Here is a 19,641-nt window from a genome sequence, read left to right on the forward strand (position 1 = left end):
TAGGATTGTTGAGTGTGAGCGTGGACACCACTCTGCAAAAACTACATTACCCAGAGTACCTATGGCCTCTCATCAGAAGGGCCACACCCCCAAAACATGCATATGGACATGTCACTTTAAAATAAAGACCTGTCAATATTTTAAGCAATCCTATATACCTTATCAACTAAAGTATTTGTAATCACAAGAAATGTTTCCTACAGATATAGTTTGCATATTTATTGCAAGCCATTGACTAACCACAGACAGGGCATATGCTACGATCTGTGTTCTTGTTATTGTTGTTTTTCATCTGGAAGTGAAGGATGGCATCTCTAAATCATTGGGCTAAAAACAGAACACAGCCATTCCAAGAAGTCTTCTTCGGTCTTCAGCTTCCAAAGATGGCTGTGTGTGGTTGGCTGAGATTGGTCTGCAGGAAAAGTCCATTTCCTGTGGAGGATGTAATTTCTGCCATGTAGCAAGCAGTCAACAGCCCCTTAACAGGTAGCTATGGGAGTTGAGACCCCCTCTGCTGTACTAAAAAGGAAAATGGCTTCGCAAGCTCGGGAGTTCAAGTTTGGTTTCTAAACATTTGCAAAACCCACATTTATAGGTACCTACTGAATGTATCTGGGAGACAACTTTGATCTGTCCATTGGTCCTTGACCTCTCTTTCCAGCGATCTCCCCCATCTGGCCAAATTGCCTCTCTTTGGGAGAGACAGGGGCAGGTTGCAACTTTCAACTGTGCTGGATTTGGATGTGTGCTGCCCTGCCATGACCATCTTCTACACCTGGTTTATCACAGTTCTAATTTCTCAGATATTAGAAACCCTCAGCAAGGGTTTGATTCGATGGACAACTTGAGTAAACCAGTTCCAAATAATCAGCTTTGCTAGGAACCAGCACACAGCTACTAGAGGGGCCCTTTCCTTCCAGCTGTACAAACTGGCCCAACAGCACATATCTGCAAATCATGCTTAGAGTCCTACTCAAAGAGGCTGATGACTATTACAGCATCTCACAGCATATATGGGAGGACAATCAAGGGAATTAAAGCTGTCTGCCAGGGCGCCACATCACCTCAGTGTAGACTGAAGGATGAGAAGATGCAACTTGAATATGTGACGTAGATAAAAGGAACTGCTCACAGTCTATATTTTTAAAAAGCAAAAGCACACACAAACCAATTTACACACTGATTGGGATGGTTGGCTTAAAGCACTGGGGAAATAGAAAACTTCTACACAAAGCAGAAGGCCAGGGACAAAACCTAGCATGCACTGGCAAGAGATGGGCAAGTCGGCTACTGAGGGGAAGATGCTCCAGTGCAGGTTGCTAATGGATTTGGTGTTGGCGTGGGTGACCAGAGCTTCTGCCCCACAGAATGGAAAAATAAACCAACACGAAAGGAGAAAGGGTGCTACAGTTTTCTTGGTCTTATAGACAAGACAGGGTAGTCATTTTAAAAAGCGGGTATTGAGGGTGGCACAAGCTGTGTCTGGGAAGGGCAGCTGGATCACTGGGCAAACATATTTGCCTTTCACCTTCCCCAGTCAGAGTTCCAGAAATGTTGCCTTCAGTAAATTAGGTACTGAGGGGCTGCTAGGTAGAGGAAAGCATTAGGGGGAAAGTCAAGTTCACATTTTAATAAGCCATGGCCAGCCACTTGGGGAGAGCAGCCAGCCCAACAAGAGTGACCCAAGGATAATGGCTGGTAAAGAGGCACTACGAGTTGAAGGCCATCTGAAGACCCTGTGAGTCATCTGCCTACAATAGCTTCCCTTTGCTTACTGATGGAAAAGACTCTGGGGAGACTTCTCCCACTCCCTCTTGCTTTTTTACTCCTGTCAAAAAAATCAACAACCAATCAATAACCAAACAATCACAAACACTCATCCAAACACACACACACATACACACACAGAGAGACTAAGATATGAAATAAAAACCAGAGAAGTGAGCAAACTGAGTCAGATCACTCAGCTGGACATTTCCCGACACCCTACAGGCACCCTCTGCCAGCCACACAGTGATGGTTATGGGAGAACGGAGGTCTTGCTACTGGACTCGGCCCGAATACACTCATCAGTTTGCTTCAACAGCCTCCGGACCAGCTTCTCTAGGTCCCTTCTTGATTTCAACTCTTCCTCCAGGCATTGCTTCATTCTTTTATTCTCCTATGATGGGAAAAGGCTGATTGGTTACCAAACAAACAGTCCCTGCCACAGGGCTCCTCATGCTCAACCTCTTGGCAGCCTTCACCACTGAAGACACTCTCCCTCCTCAAACTCCTCTCCCTCAGCAGCTTCTGGATTATTCTACTTCTCGCTGACCAGCCCCTGAAATATCAAGACAAGCATTCTCTAGGGCTCTGGCCTGGGCCCTCTTCTGACTCACTCTTTTCACTTACTGTTTTTTTTTCTTTCAACTCAAGTATCTGTGAAGAGGCCACCCCAATTCTCTCTGGCACTGACCTCGTCTCAGCTCAGGAGCACCAGGTCCACAGCCCGCAGGGCCAACTTGATATTTCCGCCTATACTTGTTATAAGGCCCTCAAGTTCATTATGTTCTAAAGTGAACCCAGTATCTCCCCCATCACCCAAACATCTCTTCCTTCTGTAGTTTCTGATTTTCATGAAGGGCACCACCATATCAAAGTACATACCCAGATGAAAAAGTTTCATCTTCCATCTCTGGCTCTTTTTCTTTTCTTTTTTTTTTTTTTTTTAAATTTTATTTATTAACTTTATTTTTGGCTGTGCTGAGTCTTCGTTGCTGCACGGCTTTACTCTAGTTTTGGAGAGCGGGGGCCACGCTCCAGTGGTGGTGCACAGGTTTCTCATTGCAGTGGCTTCTTTTGTTGCAGAGCATGGGTTCTAGGCATGTGGGCTTCAGTAGCTGCAGCACATGGGCTCTACAGCACCAGCTCAATAGCTGTGGTGCACAGGCCTCGCTATGCTGGGGCATGTGGGATCTTCCTGGGTCAGGGATCAAACCCGTGTCTCCTGCATTGGCAGGTGGACTCTTTACCACTAAGCCACCAGGGAAGCCCTCTGGGTCTTTCTCAATTCCCACATCATAGCACCATTTTCCACAGGCTCTAACTCAGTGATATACCTCCTTTACTTCCATGTCCCTCCTCTGCAGCCTCAGTGGCTCTCTCTCCTCAGCTCAGGACCTCATCATGTCTCACCCTGAGTTCTGTAATAGCCTCCTAAGTGATCTTCCAGCTTCTGGTCTCTCTCCCTACAATCCAGGCTTTACCCCATCACAAAGTACAGGCAGTCCTCAAACTCTAGGAAGAGTGCCAGAGGAGCCCACAATTCATGACTTATGGTTCTATTTACATGAAGTCGCTCAGTCATGCCTGACTCTTTGTGACCCCATGGACAGCAGTCTGCACCAAGCTCCTCCATCCATGGGATTTTCCAGGCAAGAGTACTGGAGTGGGTTGCCATTTCCTTCTCCAGGGAATCTTCCCTACCCAGGGATTGAACCCAGGTCTCTCACATTGTAGACAGATGTTTTACCATCTGAGCCACCAGCGAAGTCCCATGAATGACTTATCTTTTCTTAAATTCTGTTTGCAAATGTCAGGGAACATGAAAGTTGTAACTAAGTTTGGGACCCTATTTTAAATGCTAAACAGGTATATAATCAAGCCTCAGAAATTGAAATCCAAGGCCACATGGTAAAATCTACAAAACCCACCTGGATGACACATGGGAAATAAGAATGCCCACCTCACCACCTTGTTCCCGGCTTTCTCCTGAGGGTGTTTACCCATGTGTGGCAGGGAAGAGGGAGGCTGTTAGGATCTGAGAAATTTCATTACCTGTTTCAGCTCTTTGACCTCATCCTTCAAGGCATAAACAGTATCGACAAGGCTCCTAGAACAACACAAAGTTCAGAGATTAATAGTTGGCATCGAAGTATTAAGTGATACTTAAGAAGAAAAGCAGCTTTATAGAAATACAGTTTCTGAAAACCAGTGACCTTTCTGGCGGATGGGGAGAGATACTGCTATGAATGGCCCTTGTGTCCCTCATTTTTATGGGCTAACAACCACCATCACACCAGCTCATTCCAATGCCGAGTCACCACGCTTTTCCTATTACTTGTCTCCTCCACTGCTCGCTTCCCGGCTCAGGTGAGTACGGAAAAAGCGACTAGTGTATTATACACCTGTAACTTGTATATTATTGTATACCAACTCTACTTCAATTTTTAAAAAGAAAAATTCAGAAAAAGAGAGACTAGGGCTACTCATAAGGTTTTGATTTCTCTCCTGGGGGAAGCAGGGGGCATCACATGACATACTGTAATGAGAGGTGGCACCAGGCCCTGCCTGCTTATAGTGTCTGCATGAGCACATTGCCCTTCTCACCAGCATACGTGACACAAAGTCAGGGCATTATTTCTGGAAGATTCCACGTATTCCAAAAGGGATAAAGCACCTTGGCTGAGTTGTAGAAGAGTCATTTCCTCTCTCACTCTCTCCCTGGACAAGGACTTTGGAGATCAGAGTTCCACTTACTAGACATCTTACCAGTCCTCTAACCTTGGGTAACCAGTTTTCTTCTCACCCTCTCTTGGTCTCATTTTCTTCACATACAAAATGGGGATAGTAACCCATTCCCCGAAAGCCTCATAAGTCATTGGGAGGGTGAATGTAGCCATAATGATAGTAATTAAACTATTACTATTATTGAGTTAATAACTACTACTATTGAGTAAATAACTATTACTATATGATCATCACTTATTGAGTGATTATCATGTGCTGGCCTTTGTACTTCTTATTCCATTTAACCTCACAACAACCCTGAAAGTATCATTATCACATCCAGTTTATAGATGAGGAAACTGAGGCAGAGAGAAGGGAAAGAACTTGTCCCAGGTCACACAGCTAACAAGTACCAGAATCGGCTTGAACCAGGGCTGTTCTCTTGAGCCCGAGTGCTTCATCATTTGGCCGTATCACTTCATGCACCAGATGGAAAAATATATTGACGGTGCCAAGCGCTATGAAACAAGCTGTCCTATGCAAATTTAGGCCTGACTTCAGAAATGACTCAAGTTTAAACAAGTATTTAACCTGATTTTCCCCTGGTAGGTCACCCTCATTACTGTGCAAAGGTAGGTCAAGGACATAACTTTCTTGAATCACAATTTCCTCATCTGTAATGGTGGTAAATCTCAATGGTGGTGTATCTCACTGGATTGCTGTGGGAGTTTAAATGAGGTCAAATATTGAAAGTCCAGTGCCTGAGTCCATAAATGTGAGGGGCATCGCCATGGGCAGGGGAATTGGTGCTGTAGCCTTCCCAATGCCTCCCAAACCCATCTGGAGCAGTATTCGTTTGTACCCTGAAGTTCCTTCCTGTCCGGGGAGCTGGCTGCCCCCTCTGCCTTTCCTTTCTCCTTCCCTTTGTTGTGGGAGAAGCACCCCCTGTGCTCCCAACTGTACGATCAACCAAGAGGGCCCCATGCTCTGATGAGGAGGGTCTGCCCTTCAGTGCAGGCTTGGTCTGCCGGAACCTTCTTTCCAGCCCCTGGAAATATCAGAAAAGGTTTAGCCAGCTCCACTCACTTTTCTTCAATGATGGTCTGGCCATTGCTTCTGGTTTCTTCAACGATGAGTTTCTCCTCCTCGGGGAGTAAGACTTGGGGAACGGAATCTTTGCGAGCACCTACAGACAAGGGTAGCCAGAGGCAGAGGAGAGGGATTACTAGAGGAGATTATTTATTGGGGGTTTGTTCCTTTCTACGATTGTTTTTGAGGGGTCTTTGTTGATAGCATCTGGCTGACTGGCACCCCAAGAGCAGTCACATTTTCTGATGAAATCTTTCTGACATGAGAAATTCCAAATGGCCGAATACATTGTTTCAACCCTGGGGGCCGGGGCACATTTTGTATCCAGAAACAATGTGAAAAGGCTGCTGTGAGATTATCCTCAACCAAGGTCCCCTCCTTTCCTGTTCTGGCTCCTCCAAAGCAAAGAGCTGGCCAGCAACCATTCCTCCCTGCCCATCTCTGGGGAATGGCACACCACATTCTGTGTGTTTTGTATTTTAGTAAAAATCATGCAGAACATAGCACTACATGGGGATGCAACATGCTTAAAAAGTCTTCAGAAGCATCATTCACCCCCATTGGTTCTCCATCTTACAGGATGAGGCAGAGTCAGTGGAGACCATTTTGATCAAGGGTAGAGTGAGGGTGGGGAGATGATCACGACAGCTGCAAAGATGCAGGCGTCCTGACCACTGTCTGCTCACCATCTCCCGGCTCTGGGATGGAGAAGGTGACAGAGCAGCCATGGGACCTGACCAGACAGCTCTCCTGCACCTCCAACCTCCGCCTCCCTTCTGGATCCTTCCTCTGAGAGCTAGATCCCTTAATCTCTGTCTCCTTGAGCCACTGGCTTCCTCTCTTCTAAGCCAATTCCCTTCAATTTCTGAACACTCACTGCCTTCACTCAATCTCCATGCTTTTCTCGAAGGGGATGTGTCTCTGTCTTCTGCAGGCCCCAGGACTTCGTAGATGCTTAATAAGTGGGTAGCAGGCTGGCTGACTGACCAACCAACTGGATGCAGCAATAAACAGTAGGAATCAGTTTTAGGGGAGCAGGACTTTTGGCTGGAGAGGGATGTATGGTGTTGGTCGCCATGACACCATGATGCTAAATGGCTTACTGCGTGCGAAGCACTGTGCTAGACACTTTCCACACGTAAAAGGGAGGCCAGGGAGGAGGGGGGACAATATGACTCTTGAGAATGCCTGCCTGCACCTCTGAGCAAATTTCCTGTCTCTATCAGAGTGAAGACAGGAGGAGGCAGGAGGTGAGGTCAGATATCACAGGAGGGCTGCTGCTTCTAGTGTCTCCTTGTGTGCCTCTCTTTCCTGGTTTCTATGATAAAAACTGCTCTCACTTGCCTTTCCTGGCTCCTGGAATCTTGTTATTAGGGCTGCTGCTGCTGCTGCTGCTAAGTCGCTTCAGTCGTGTCCAACTCTGTGCGACCTCACAGATGGCAGCCCACCAGGCTCCCCTGTCCCTGGGATTCTCCAGGCAAGAATACTGGAGTGGGTTGCCATTTCCTTTTCCAATGTATGAAAGTGAAGAGTCAAAGTTAAGTCAGTCTGTCGTGTCCAACTCTTAGTGACCTCATGGACTGCAGCCTACCAGGCTCCTCTGTCCATGGGATTTTCCAGGCAAGAGTACTGGCTAGGCGTGCCCAAAGCTGCAGCCAGGTTGGGTCTGAGAAGCACAAGGTGTGACAGTCTACCCTTCAAAGTCAAATGTATCAAAGTCCACATAGAATGCTTTTCCCATGATGCCTTTAGAGACATGTCACTTTGACAGCACCCCTCAGGGTGGTTCACCGAGGAAGCCCTGCCCACGCTCAAGCATGGGCTCAGTGGCTGTCCCAGTGGAGCCTTAGGGAGAGCTCATGTCTTCCGCAGAGGCAAGACCCTCACACCAGGTATCCTTAATGTCTCTAATAATGAAAGGCCAAGGACATAAGCCATGTGACATGTCTTTTATAAAAGCACAAGGAAGAATCAGAAAACATCATCTCACTTTCAGGCTGGGGGAAATACCCTCAGCTAATAGGTCCCTGATAAATTGTAGACACTCTCAACAGGCCCTGCTAAGCAGCTACATTTCCAGATTTTCAGAGCAACTCTGAAACTTGAGCTTGGTGAAGCTCTGTTTGCTTAAATATGCAGCTGATCAAAGATAATATTTTGACTTCCTTTCCAAATCTGCCTATAAGAAGAGATTAGCATCAGTTCACAGACACAGGAACCCTTTGGGCTCTTTAATTCCTAACTAGTGTTGGTGAAGGTATTTGTGTACTTCAAAGGAAATTGACTTTAAAAAAAATTTTTTTTTTCATTTCTATCACCTCCAACTTTTTTTTATTCTTGCATCTCTCTTTCTCTCTGGGTGAAAAGAAACAGTGGGTAAACAAACCGCTTGGTAGCTAAAACCAGCTTATCTGAAAGATGCAGCCTTGTACCCACTCCTCTGCTGCAAGTCACCTGCTTTCCACACCCTGCAGCCCATCTGGGTTGCTTTGCTCTTTTTCCAAGAGGCAGTGAGCAGTAGCGAAGAAACATCACTCATTAGAGAAAGTGGCTGGGGGAACCTACTTGAGCCATGGCCTTGTGGAAAGCTTGCACTGGTACAGTAGGCTTCAATCACCTTCAGAATCTGAGCATCTTCTTCCAGAGCAGCCGTACCTGTCAAATGTAATGAATCGTGACTTTTCACAGAGATACACGCCTCTGGACCCTCGAAATGATGCACGCGGGTTCTGGGCACTGGCTTCTCTGACCAGTGGTGTTCATGCAAGGCAGGAGAGAAAAGCTGACCAGCTGTCATGGTGGAGCGACAGAGACAGTAGCCCCGAGGAGCTCTGCGGTCAGCACCAGTGAGTTCAGCACCGAGAGTGGTCTGCTCTGGAAGCCACTCGAAACACTAAATTAGAGGGTCTCCCATGTGCCTCAGAGGCTTCAGGGCCAGCACTGGGCTTGGCGCTGGCCTCAGTTCTCAGCCAATACACCACACCCTTCCTCTCCATCAAATTTCAAGGCTCACCTTCTCTAAGGAAGCTTTCCACCACTAACATAACACATTTTTTTCCCAACCAGCCAGGCTAGTCATTGAGTCTCCCTCTCCTCCCCAAGCCCCTCCAACTCATCCTAGACGTGACTGTTAACACGCTCATGTGCAGACCTAGGAGTCGGGTGGGCAATGGGGGATACAGAAGCTAAAGTCTAGCAAAGGTTTATCCAGACTATTTCTGACTGATAGGCACAGCTCTGTCACCCATTTAGGAAGTGGCACTTACTCCTTCATGTGTGTCCCAGAGTGCCTTGTTCCCAGCCGCAGAGGCAAATGTGTATGTATCCACTGGCTGACCGACTTTGCAGTCTGTCTCTAAATCCAGCCCTGTTTCAGTATGTCAGCAGGCAGATTCCTTGACTAACTGAGAACATCACTGAACATTAAACTCCCTTCAGGTCTACTGAGTCAGTCTCAGTAAAGGCAAATATCTCAGGCATTCAGAAACTAAGAACGGAAAAATGTATCCATGGCAAATAGGTCCCTTTAGTATTTCTAAACCAGGTATGGTCAAATAGTCAACACAAAAATCATACAGGTGAAAAGCAGCAGGAGACAGCTTATTCCAAAGTCTGAGAGGAGGCTAAGCCTTTTTTTTTTTTTTTAATGCATTTTTCCCTATGGGAAAGATGATGCTGAGAACATACTGCTCGAATTTTCTGCTTTCAAAAAATTCCTCATCTATAATCAACTTTCTAAAAATAAAAAACACATACATACTTTTCCGGATGACATATTCCTCCTCTGATGGTTTTCTTTCAGTCTTTCTTTTATGAAGAAACTTCTTCATCGTTTTGGGGCTTTTACTAGACTCCTATAAGGGTAGAGGTTTCTTCATGAATTAAGGTTCTCCCCACTCCCACCCCCCGCAAAAAAAAAAAAAAAAAATTAAAAAGAGCAAATGAAATTAAGTAGAATGGCTCTCTGATTTTTACAGTTGCACTTAGGAGGGTATCAAAATTTAATACTATACACAATAAAAATGGCTCCAAGAATGGCATGGGCAAGCTGCAAATACAGGAGGCCAAGTGCCTTTAGGGTACCATCTGGAGAGATGGTAATGGGCGTCACTCCTAGAGAAATAACACTACTCCTAACTGGGTTTATCTTCCCCACTGATACAATTTTAAGGGAATGAAATAACAATTATAACTATTAGTGGGGTATAGACCACTTTTCAAAGAGCTTCAAAACTAAGAAATTCTCCTTAGCAACAGTCCCACAAAGAAGAATATCAACTTCCATTTGCCAGACAGGAAAATTAAGGCAGAGAGACTAAATACAGTCCCTGTATTCAGAGAGAATAGCCAAATGAAAGATTTCCTGATAAATAATTCGGGGTTACACGTAATGTACTTACAGCCAAGCAAGGCATATTTTTAATTAGCAGATAAAAGATATATGAATTGTTGGATTTGCCATATGAATAACCAGAAAGTCTAAAAAGTGCTCATTAAATATCCGAGTAAATAGCGATCATTTTATTCCAACCTCCCATGCAATATATATACAGGATGAATGGATAACAATTGCTACCTTACAAATAAATGTGACAAAGAATTTAATTTCTTCCTGTTAGCCTCAGTGATCTCCTTAGAAAGCAGACAGACATGAAAAACTCACATGTGACAAAAATAACAGGAAAAATAGAAATAGCAAAAAAAAAGCCCATGGAAAACAGACATCTTACATGCTATTTCTATTTTTCCTGTTATTTTTGTCACACGTGAGTTTTTCATTTTTGTACATATTTCCTAAGAGCCTGCTTTTTTGAAGAAAGTACTTACATGTCAGAAATGTATCTTCATATTTTAGCTACCAATTATAAAAAGGGACAAAACAAGCATAAAGGAAAGCTTCATTCATCAAAGATTACAGCACAGCATTAAATGATGTCACTGTACACCAAAGATATTGTTCTACCCTTACCTTTAAGATATAAGACATCCTCTAAAGTGAATATGTAAAGAAAGAGAAGATGAGCGTGAGAGGTCGATGGTTATAGTGACCAAATCCATTTATCAATAATTCTAAAACAACATTTGAAATGTTAGTGTTATCATAAATTACACAGAGAGAATATCATCATGTTTCCCACATTAGTTTCAGATGCAATATCGTCATGCAAAAGCCCAAGGAATACAGTTCTGTGAAGAATTACAAATGCTGAAAATTACTGAAATACACACTATACAGTAAGAACATATTAATAACTCACTTCTCCCAGCAGAAACAAAGTGATCATGCCTTAGTTTGAATGGATTAGTTCTGTGAAGGATTAAGTCAACTTTACCCTTCAAAGCTCACCTTAATTTGAATTTAGTAACTGACAATTACAAAATATCCATCATTAAAAAGGGGACTTAGGTAACTATGAAGTGGCACTCCTGGTTAAGGTAATCAGAGGAGAAAATTGGATGATTGCAGGAATCACCGATCAATTTCCAAAGCCAATCTCTGGGGCTGTTTTCTGGCCAAATTCTGAATAGAGGTACATAATAAAGATTCAGCTCAAGGATTATTTTCCTGTCATGTCAGGTTGAAAAGATCAAAAAATCCTCTCGTATCCAAACATTGTTCTACTTTTACTGCACTAAGCATTGGAGGCAACAAGTGAAACAATGGCACGGTGTTTTAAATCAAAACAAACTCAAAACTGAGCTAAGTCTGCATCACGCATCAAAAACACACGTTTGGTACAAAAGTATATGCTGCCTTGGCACCGTAATTCTAAGACACATCTCATAACTGTCACAAACTTAAATCTTCATGCAGTAAGACCTATTTAAAGAACGGTTACTAATAAATGAGGATCTTTTCTGAAAGCTGAAATGATGAGAACCATGCTAGGGAAAAAAAAAAAAAGTTTGGATGGAAAAGGTAACACTCCACACGGTTTCAGAAGACAGTGACTGGCATTTCCTGACTGCAACTTCGAGACAAGAAAAAAAACCTTGAAATCCCCATTCTACCCAAATATCAAATGTCCTCTAGGGTTGTTGCTTAGAAGCCTCTTTTTTAAAGACACTCCTTTCATTAAATTCTTTCTTTCCAACTGCAGCAAATAATTCAGGCTTTCATAGTTCAGACCCAGGGCTTGGTCCCATAAAACTTTTACTGATTTGGTTTCATAGATCAAAATGATTCAAAATGCAGAACTGGGTCTGCTTGGTTAGCAATTTCACGCTAATAAAGTGACTTTTGTCTGAGATGTGTGTACATCATGACCAATTTATAGAATTATCATATCATCATAAAGGCAAACCAGAGGCCCTTCAGGAGGAGACCGGAGAAACTCAGGCAGTGCACAGAAAGCCTGTGGGTATTTAAGACATATGTGTAGATGGACAATGGGGAAATGAAAAATTCAGAAATTAAAAAAAAAATCACTGAGTCTGGCAACTCAAGACTGACTGACTGTATCGCCTACCATCAATTCTAGCACATCCCCACAGAACTATCTCTAATAAGCTACAAAATCAGCTTGTCAGAAGCATTTTATACCATATGTAGCAAAATTACCTCTTTATAACCTAGTGCTGCTGATGGTCTAAGTGGAGGTGCAGGTCGTAGACAACTTAAGCTCCACGGTTTTATAATTTGAGGAGGCTCCAAGGGTCCTCGGGGCTGTCCAGTAGAGCTAAAAGACTGGGAAAATGTCTGATGAGATGGTAGCAATTGGCCATATGAACCCAACCCTGGGCCACACAGTGAGAGAACAACAATAGCTTGGTTGGATCTGAAAAGCCAGGCCCAGAAAGGAAAGGATGGGAAAACAAGTCTCCAGTCGGAAAACTGGCATTCTCCAGTCAAGACTTGGGGCCTCAAAAGAACAGCACAACACTGATTCCACATCCCATGAGCCTGCCCTCCCTCTGTCCTGCAGTTTCATTCAAGTCAGATGTTTTTTTATCCCCTGAAAGGGAGGAAAGTGGAATGACAGCCAACATTTAATGAGTTCAGTCATGTATTTGGCACAATTAGGTGCTTACATAGGTTATTTTCAGAAAAACTTAAGGCAAACTTTAGCAAAGCGAAGTAACCAGTCAGCAATCGGCAAAGTCAAGATTTGAACCCAGATCTGATGCCAAAAGCCCCTTTTCTTCTCACAACACACGATGCTCAAAACTGGAATTTGAGCATCACAGGTTTGAATGTTAACAGACAACACAACACATCTTCAGTCTCACTCAGCAAGTACAGTAAAATCTCATCAATTCAAATTCCGTGAACTCTGTGATACAGCAGAAGGAGGCAGCTCTCAAAGTTTACCCTTAAAGGTTAATGAAGAAATGTGATAGCATAAATGTGATTGCATGGAGACGTTTCAGTACTTAAGAAGGTAAACTATCTCTTTTGCCTTAGCACATTATTAATATGAGCACGCTGTTGTTGTTCAGTTGCTAAGTCGTGTCTGACTCTTTGCGACCCCATGGATTGAAGCACCCCAGGCTTCTCTGTCCTCCACTATCTCCCGGAATTTGTGCAGATTCATGTCCATTGAGTCAGTGATGTTATCTAACCATCTCATCTTCTGTCACCCCCTTCTCCCTTTGCCTTCAATCTTTCTCAGCATCAGGGTCTTTCCCAATGAGTCAGCTCGGCACATCAGGTGGCCAAAGGATTGGAGCCAAAGCATTGATGAGCATAACGGTTGCTAAGTAAAATAAATCCTGTTTATCACTAAAACATCTTAGCAGGACTTCTGGTTAGAAAAACTTTGCTAGCTGTTCAGTTGGAGTACCTTAATAACTGTCAAACAAAGCTGCATATCTCAAACTCTGTGTTAATTGGGATGGGCCTCCCCCATAACAAGAAAGCAGAATTAATGAGGTTTGACTGTACTTCTAATCCTACAAATCCAAACTATCCAAAGGCTAAGGGCATGCTCACCACTCTTGTAAGTCCTCAGTAGGCAGGATTTGACAAGAGACTCAATAATCCCTGGACAGGACAGACACGCTACTTACGGAGTGAGCACTACAAGACGACGATGATGTTTTGGATAATGAACTGCAAGAGGCAGGTCCTCTGATCAGCCTGTACAGATGCTCCAGCCAATCCTGGAAGTCCTGGTTGTTGCCACAGTGGACCACAATTCTCTCTACTATGTTACCTGGATCACCCGATTAGGAGCATTTGGAAACAAAAGACAAGGAAGACCTTGAGCTTGCCTCATTCATAAACACACGGCGTGCAGCTAGGACTTGGGTGTCTATCTTGAGAAGTTTTCATAGCTATGAGTTAACCCTGTTGAAACTCTTCTATCAGGAACAGATAAGCCATGATAATAAAGATATAAATACTTGTATTTGATTTATAAAAACCATCCTTGATTTCTACTGCCTATAGAATCTTGGAAGTAATATAAAACTTCACTCTAAACAAGCTCACAGTCCCCAAATTTCAGCACAGGGCCCATTTAGTTCATAGTCTAAAAGGAGAATAGCATACTGCTTTACCCAATATCAAAGGTGAAGCCAGATCCAACTAAGACTGGTCTTTAGGCCAACACCAAATCTCGGACTCCCTATTGGGAAAGAAGGGGTTATGGTCTGGGGCCAGCATCCTAGTGTTAGCCATTGAGTTGTATCAGTGAAAAACGTGCAACCATTACATCAAACAGGTTTGGCAAAAGGGACAACAGGCCAGTTGGGGGGCATGACCAAGGTGTGGCAGACTGCTCAAACCGTGAGGAAAGTTTCATGGTTTTTCAGCACTTTTTAGAAACACAAATCTTGCTAATTCATAGGCTGATGATAAAATTGTTGATAAAAGTTCACATCTTTGGCTCCTCTGCCACCAGGGAATAGATGACAGAAGGGAAATAAAACTGTATTTACATCAGTCCATCTTGTTATTTCTTAGCTCTTATGCAAGAGAAGATTGAAACTAATGGCCAAGCTGTGGCTCATGAATGACCACAAGTCTTCCCTCCTCTTGCTGTAACCTAATTATCCAAGGAAGTGGAATACACTTTACCATGTCCATGGAAAACTTGCTCATGGACTATATAACAGAAAATAATAGTGTTCATTTATTTAAACCCCACTTCATTTCGAAAAGGATTTGAAGAAGAGAAAATTACCTACCTGTGATTTCAAATGTGGAGTCATTCCCTTCAATTTCATCTAATCTAGTCACCACCATTCCTGCTACTGGTATTTTTCCCTACCAGAAAAAGAACATCCCCATTAATTCTGTGGTTATACATGTCTCTGTTTTTGTTAGATTTTCTGACCCTCTTAGGAACCACTGCTGAATTATGGTGAGACATATTTCTCCAGTCTGTCAATAGATAATGTGTTTCTCTGCTTTAAATTTTAATCAGACAAGAAAGCAACGGGAAAATGTGGGTTATGTTTTGCTAACACACCATAAATCATGAGGTCAGGATTAAATCACAGTTTACCCTTCTAACAGATTTTCAGGAGAGTCCGTCAACAAAGCAAAAACTCAAATTTCATGAAAATTAGTCATTGCTAGGCCAAGATAGGATAGGCAACAATAACTTATAACACTCAGTGTCTTGGGAGTCAACTGAAAGGAGTTGAATTTCCTACGGAGTTGAATGACTTCCATCTCAGAAACTTGGGTCATATAATGTGACTGTAATAAGACAATCACAGAGGCAACTGTCAGCTTTATATCTTCTCAGCAATAATCATATGATCTAGGCCTGGAAAATGCTGCTGTTAATTTACTTAGTTGCAGACTTTGATTTCTGTTTACACATTCATGACCTATCTCATAACCAGAGCAGTGGAGGTTCAGGATAAACTCATTATGCTAACACAAAGGTCTATGTTCAAAGGAATATCTGCTCTCATAAATTGTTTAATTATACAAAGGGTCAGAACATTCTGCCTTTTCTGGCTGGAGCTCTTAATACAGAGTGGAAACAGTGCATCTACAGGAAAATTTATTTTCATTATCTGTCTTGTTGCTTTATATGAAATCTACTAACCTGATAGATAAAGCCACTCATCCGAGGACTTGCAGATAACATTATCAAAACACTTGAAAATAACATGAGGTACCGCTCCTCTTTTTCCTGAAGTGGAGGGAAAAAGACTACATGTAAACAGAAATTGCACGTTTTGTTTATTAAGAATTTCTGGAATTTTTGTAAGATAGATCTTATATAAGGCAATGAAACACAAATAGTGATTTTTTTAAAAAAAAGATACCCAACTTAAAAGTAGAAAACTCGTTTAATTGTACTTTGAAATGTATATAAATCCAGTTTATCTGTCTCTTTCCTATACACAACGTGTGTGCTCAGTCGCTCAGTTGTGTCCGACTCTTTGTGACCCTGTGGACTGTAGCCCACCAGGCTCTTCTGTCCATGGAATTTTCCAGACAAGAATACCAGAATGGGTTGCCATTTCCTTTTCCAGGGGACTTTTCTGACCCAGGGATTGAACCCCCATCTCCTGCACTGGCAGGCGGGTCCTTTACCACTAGCGCCACCTGGGAAGTCCTATACACAACAGTTAAGTACAAATGACCACGCTTGTTTCCCAAGCTGAAGCCTGAAAAGTCACACTGTTACTGCCTTCTTGCCCGTGATGCAACCACAGCACAATATAAGTCTTGAGGTTCTCAAAGTGAAAATGATTTTACTTTGAAAAGTGGCCAAATAAAGGGGTTCAAGTGATAAGAAATTTATTATGCTCTAACACAAGGGTCCCCAACCTCTGCAATCTAATGCCTGATGATCTGAGGTGGAGCTGATGTAATAATAATAAAGTACACGATACATGTAATGTGCTTGAATCATCCCCAGATCATCCTGCCACCCCTCTCCCATTCGTAGAAAAATTGTCATCCCCAAAACCCATGTCTGGTGCCTAAAAGGTTGGGGACCGCTGCTCTTAACCCATGAGTTAAACTCTTCCTAAAATTACTGTTAATCAGTAACTACACAGTAATTATCATACCCACATAAAACAAAGAAGGAAATAGTGGTCATGTATGGATGTGAGAGTTGGACTGCGAAGGAAGCTGAGCACCGAAGAACTGATGCTTTTGAACTGTGGTGTTGGAGAAGACTCTTGAGAGTCCCTTGGACTTCAAGGAGATCCAATCAGTCCATTCTGAAGGAGATCAGCCCTGGGATTTCTTTGGAAGGAATGATGCTAAAGCTGAAACTCCAGTACTTTGGCCACCTCATGCGAAGAGTTGACTCACTGGAAAAGACTCTGATGGTGGGAGGGATTGGGGGCAGGAGGAGAAGGGGACGACAGAGGATGAGATGGCTGGATGGCATCACCAACTCGATGGACATGAGTTTGAGTGAACTCTGGGACTTGGTGATGGACAGGGAGGCCTGGCGTGCTGCAATTCATGGGGTCGCAAAGAGTCAGACATGACTGAGCAACTGAACTGAACTGAACTGAAAGGAAATGTTGGACACAAATGCTTTTCTGAACTACTTGAGCAGATATGCAGTGAGTAAATGCCAAAGATGTCGCTGGGCTTGCACGTCCAGCCATTTTACCTACAATTATCCTCAAGCCCAGTTCCATCTCCTTCCTCCTGCTTGAGAAGAGCAACCTTTCAAGGCTGATTTTTCTAACAAGTGTTCTGCGTTCTCTCCCATCTTTCTATTGGTTGGCTTCCTTCTACAGACATCTTATCTCCTGCTCCTGCTTCCAGCCACTTCTCCTGTCTAACTTGCTTTTTCTGCTGCCTTTAGCATAGGCACATCTCCTGTCCATTTCATAGGCTGTCATCTGCCCCCTGTGGCTTTATTTCTTGACGTTTTATTGCCAAATTACTGGCTGCTTTCTTTTTCTCCCCATTGATCCCTCCATAACTGCACCCTTATCGCTCTCTCAAAGTCATCAATCACTGCCTTTTTGTGACATCCCATGGCTTCTCGGTCTCCATACTCTGAACCTTCTGCAGCCCTCAGCAGTCTGACCGCTTTCAAATGTTCTTTCTGGAATTTCCATGACAACACACTCCCCTAATTTCCCTCTATTTTCCACTTTCTTTTTCTGGCACTATTTCCTTCTTGCTTTACCCAAGAGGTTTATCCCAAAGGTATGAAAGACTGTTAGAGTCGCTACAGTAACTTTCCCAAGGGTATCTGCATTTTACCTGAGATTGCTTATTTTTCTTCTAGTGTTTTTTTATTGAAGCCTAGTTGAGTTACAATGTTTCAAGTGTATGGTAAAGTGATTCAGATATATATTTTTTCAGATTCTTTTCCATTATAAGTTACTACAAGATATTGAGTATAGTTTCCTGTGCTAGAAGGGAGAAGGCAATGGCACCCCACTCCAGTACTCTTGCCTGGAAAACCCCATGGATGGAGGAGCCTGGTAGGCTGCAGTCCATGGGGTCGCTAAGAGTTGGACACAAATGAGCGACTTCACTTTCACTTTTCACTTTCCAGCACTGGAGGAGGAAATGGCAACCCACTCCAGTGTTCTTGCCTGGAGAATCCCAGGGACGGCGGGGACTGGTGGGCTGCCATCTATGGGGTCGCACAGAGTCGGACACGACTGAAGCGACTTAGCAGCAGCAGCAGCATACAGTAGAATCTTGTTGTTTATCTGCTTTATGTATAGTAGTTGGTATGTGTTAATCCCAAACTCCTAATTTATTCCTCCCCACTTTCCTCTTTGGTAACCACATTAGCCCAAAGTAATGAATCTCTGACACAGACCTGTCAGGGAGTAGAAGAAGATATTTAGGGAAGGAGAAGATGATTGTAATACCCAATAAATCATGCCAGGTGATGTAATCAACCTTCTTCCCCTACCCCGCCCCCTTCCTAAAAGATATAATCCATCTTCAGGCCTTTGTGCTTCTTTCTGGACTTTTATTTCCCAAGAAAGCACATCTGTCAGTGACATGGAAGCCTCTGCCTCTAATTCTGACCTCCTACCCACATTTCTACACTTTTTCAACACCTGCCTACAAGTCACCTCCATCTGTATACCAACCATCACATTTCAGTCAGGTCTGAAATGACATCTGTCATCTCTTTTAGCCCATGGCCCACCACTTCCTATAGGCTTTCCCTTCCAAACAGGTCTCAGACTTGCCCCTTAAGTTTCATTCTCTCCACCATCACCTTCCTGGGAGGGGGAGGTACTTACTTACCACTTTCCAACCCAGCTGGCCGGTCTCCAGCCCCATCCCCTCCCGTTTAGTGGACATGTACGGCTGCCAGATGGTGTCGTAAACAGCCCTTTCACTGTGTTTCTCTACCCTCAGGCCTGGCATGGTTCCATCTGAACTACCCTTGCCTGACATCCGACATTCTTCACAACCTGCCTCTCAATCAGCTCGCTCTTGCACTCTGCCTGGGAGGTTTCCTCTGCTCCCAATCAAGTGCCCTGAAGAACAAAGGCCGCCAAGTTCGTGCTCTCTCCTGAGACAATAAGGACCTCTCCCTTACGAAATTTTCCCCTCTTCTCTTCATGGCCCCCTCCTCGGGTCCTGTCTCCATATAGTCTTTTCTTGCTCTCTCCCTTCTCTGAACTTCTATGGAATCTACTGCTGGGATGTCACAATCTGTCATGGACTATTTTGATTTGTTTTCCAGTTGCAGTTTGGGTTTTCATCTGTCTCTAATGAGTACTTTGAAGGCAGAGATCAAGATCATGGCTGTTCTTTCCTCCTAACTCCCTCCCACAGCACCAAGCAGAGGGCTGGGCAAAGAAGAGGTCCTCAGTTTCTGATGCGAAAGTTTGAGTGTTTGACCTTGATGGGAGAAGACATAAAGGAAGAAACATATGGAAGAAGAGATGAAAGAGGTGGTGTTGAGCTGTGAAACCTCTTACCTCACTTGTTCCACACTGCACCATGACTTGTGACATAAAGATCACATTCCCCAAGGTTTTAATATCCTCCCCTTCCCATGCCTGAATAGGTTCCGAAAGGATCTGCAGCTCCAGCTGTTTTCTCTTTCTGAGATCTTGGCACTGCCCCTACGGAACCAAAGCAGAACATAATGGAATAGGAATTCTTCCGAAACAGACCTAAAACAAGACGAAAATAAG

General features: G+C 43.6%; 1 protein-coding gene across 13 annotated transcripts in view; it reads right to left on the reverse strand.

Annotated features, from left to right (window-relative positions):
• Positions 1–204: 204 nt before the first annotated feature.
• The window catches only part of ARHGEF6 (Rac/Cdc42 guanine nucleotide exchange factor 6), a 116,602-nt gene continuing 97,165 nt past the window's right edge, over positions 205–19,641 (reverse strand). For 6 of the 13 annotated variants that reach the window (XM_061408473.1, XM_061408480.1, XM_061408478.1 and 3 more), the window contains 11 exons: positions 19,423–19,569; positions 15,588–15,674; positions 14,713–14,791; positions 13,591–13,736; positions 12,143–12,268; positions 10,550–10,570; positions 9,341–9,434; positions 8,146–8,235; positions 5,578–5,677; positions 3,820–3,874; positions 205–2,161 (listed from right to left, as the gene is read on the reverse strand). In XM_061408473.1, the coding sequence (XP_061264457.1) occupies positions 2,021–2,161; positions 3,820–3,874; positions 5,578–5,677; positions 8,146–8,235; positions 9,341–9,434; positions 10,550–10,570; positions 12,143–12,268; positions 13,591–13,736; positions 14,713–14,791; positions 15,588–15,674; positions 19,423–19,569 (1,086 nt within the window). In that variant the 3' untranslated portion in view covers positions 205–2,020. Of the gene's footprint in view, positions 2,162–3,819; positions 3,875–5,577; positions 5,678–8,145; positions 8,236–9,340; positions 9,435–10,549; positions 10,571–12,142; positions 12,281–13,590; positions 13,737–14,712; positions 14,792–15,587; positions 15,675–19,422; positions 19,570–19,641 lie in introns of all 13 variants that reach the window. The other 7 variants (XM_061408472.1, XM_061408477.1, XM_061408484.1 and 4 more) reach the window with 4 other exon arrangements.

Source organism: Bos javanicus, chromosome X, assembly GCF_032452875.1.
Source record: "Bos javanicus breed banteng chromosome X, ARS-OSU_banteng_1.0, whole genome shotgun sequence".
Classification (NCBI taxonomy): Eukaryota; Metazoa; Chordata; class Mammalia; order Artiodactyla; family Bovidae; genus Bos; species Bos javanicus.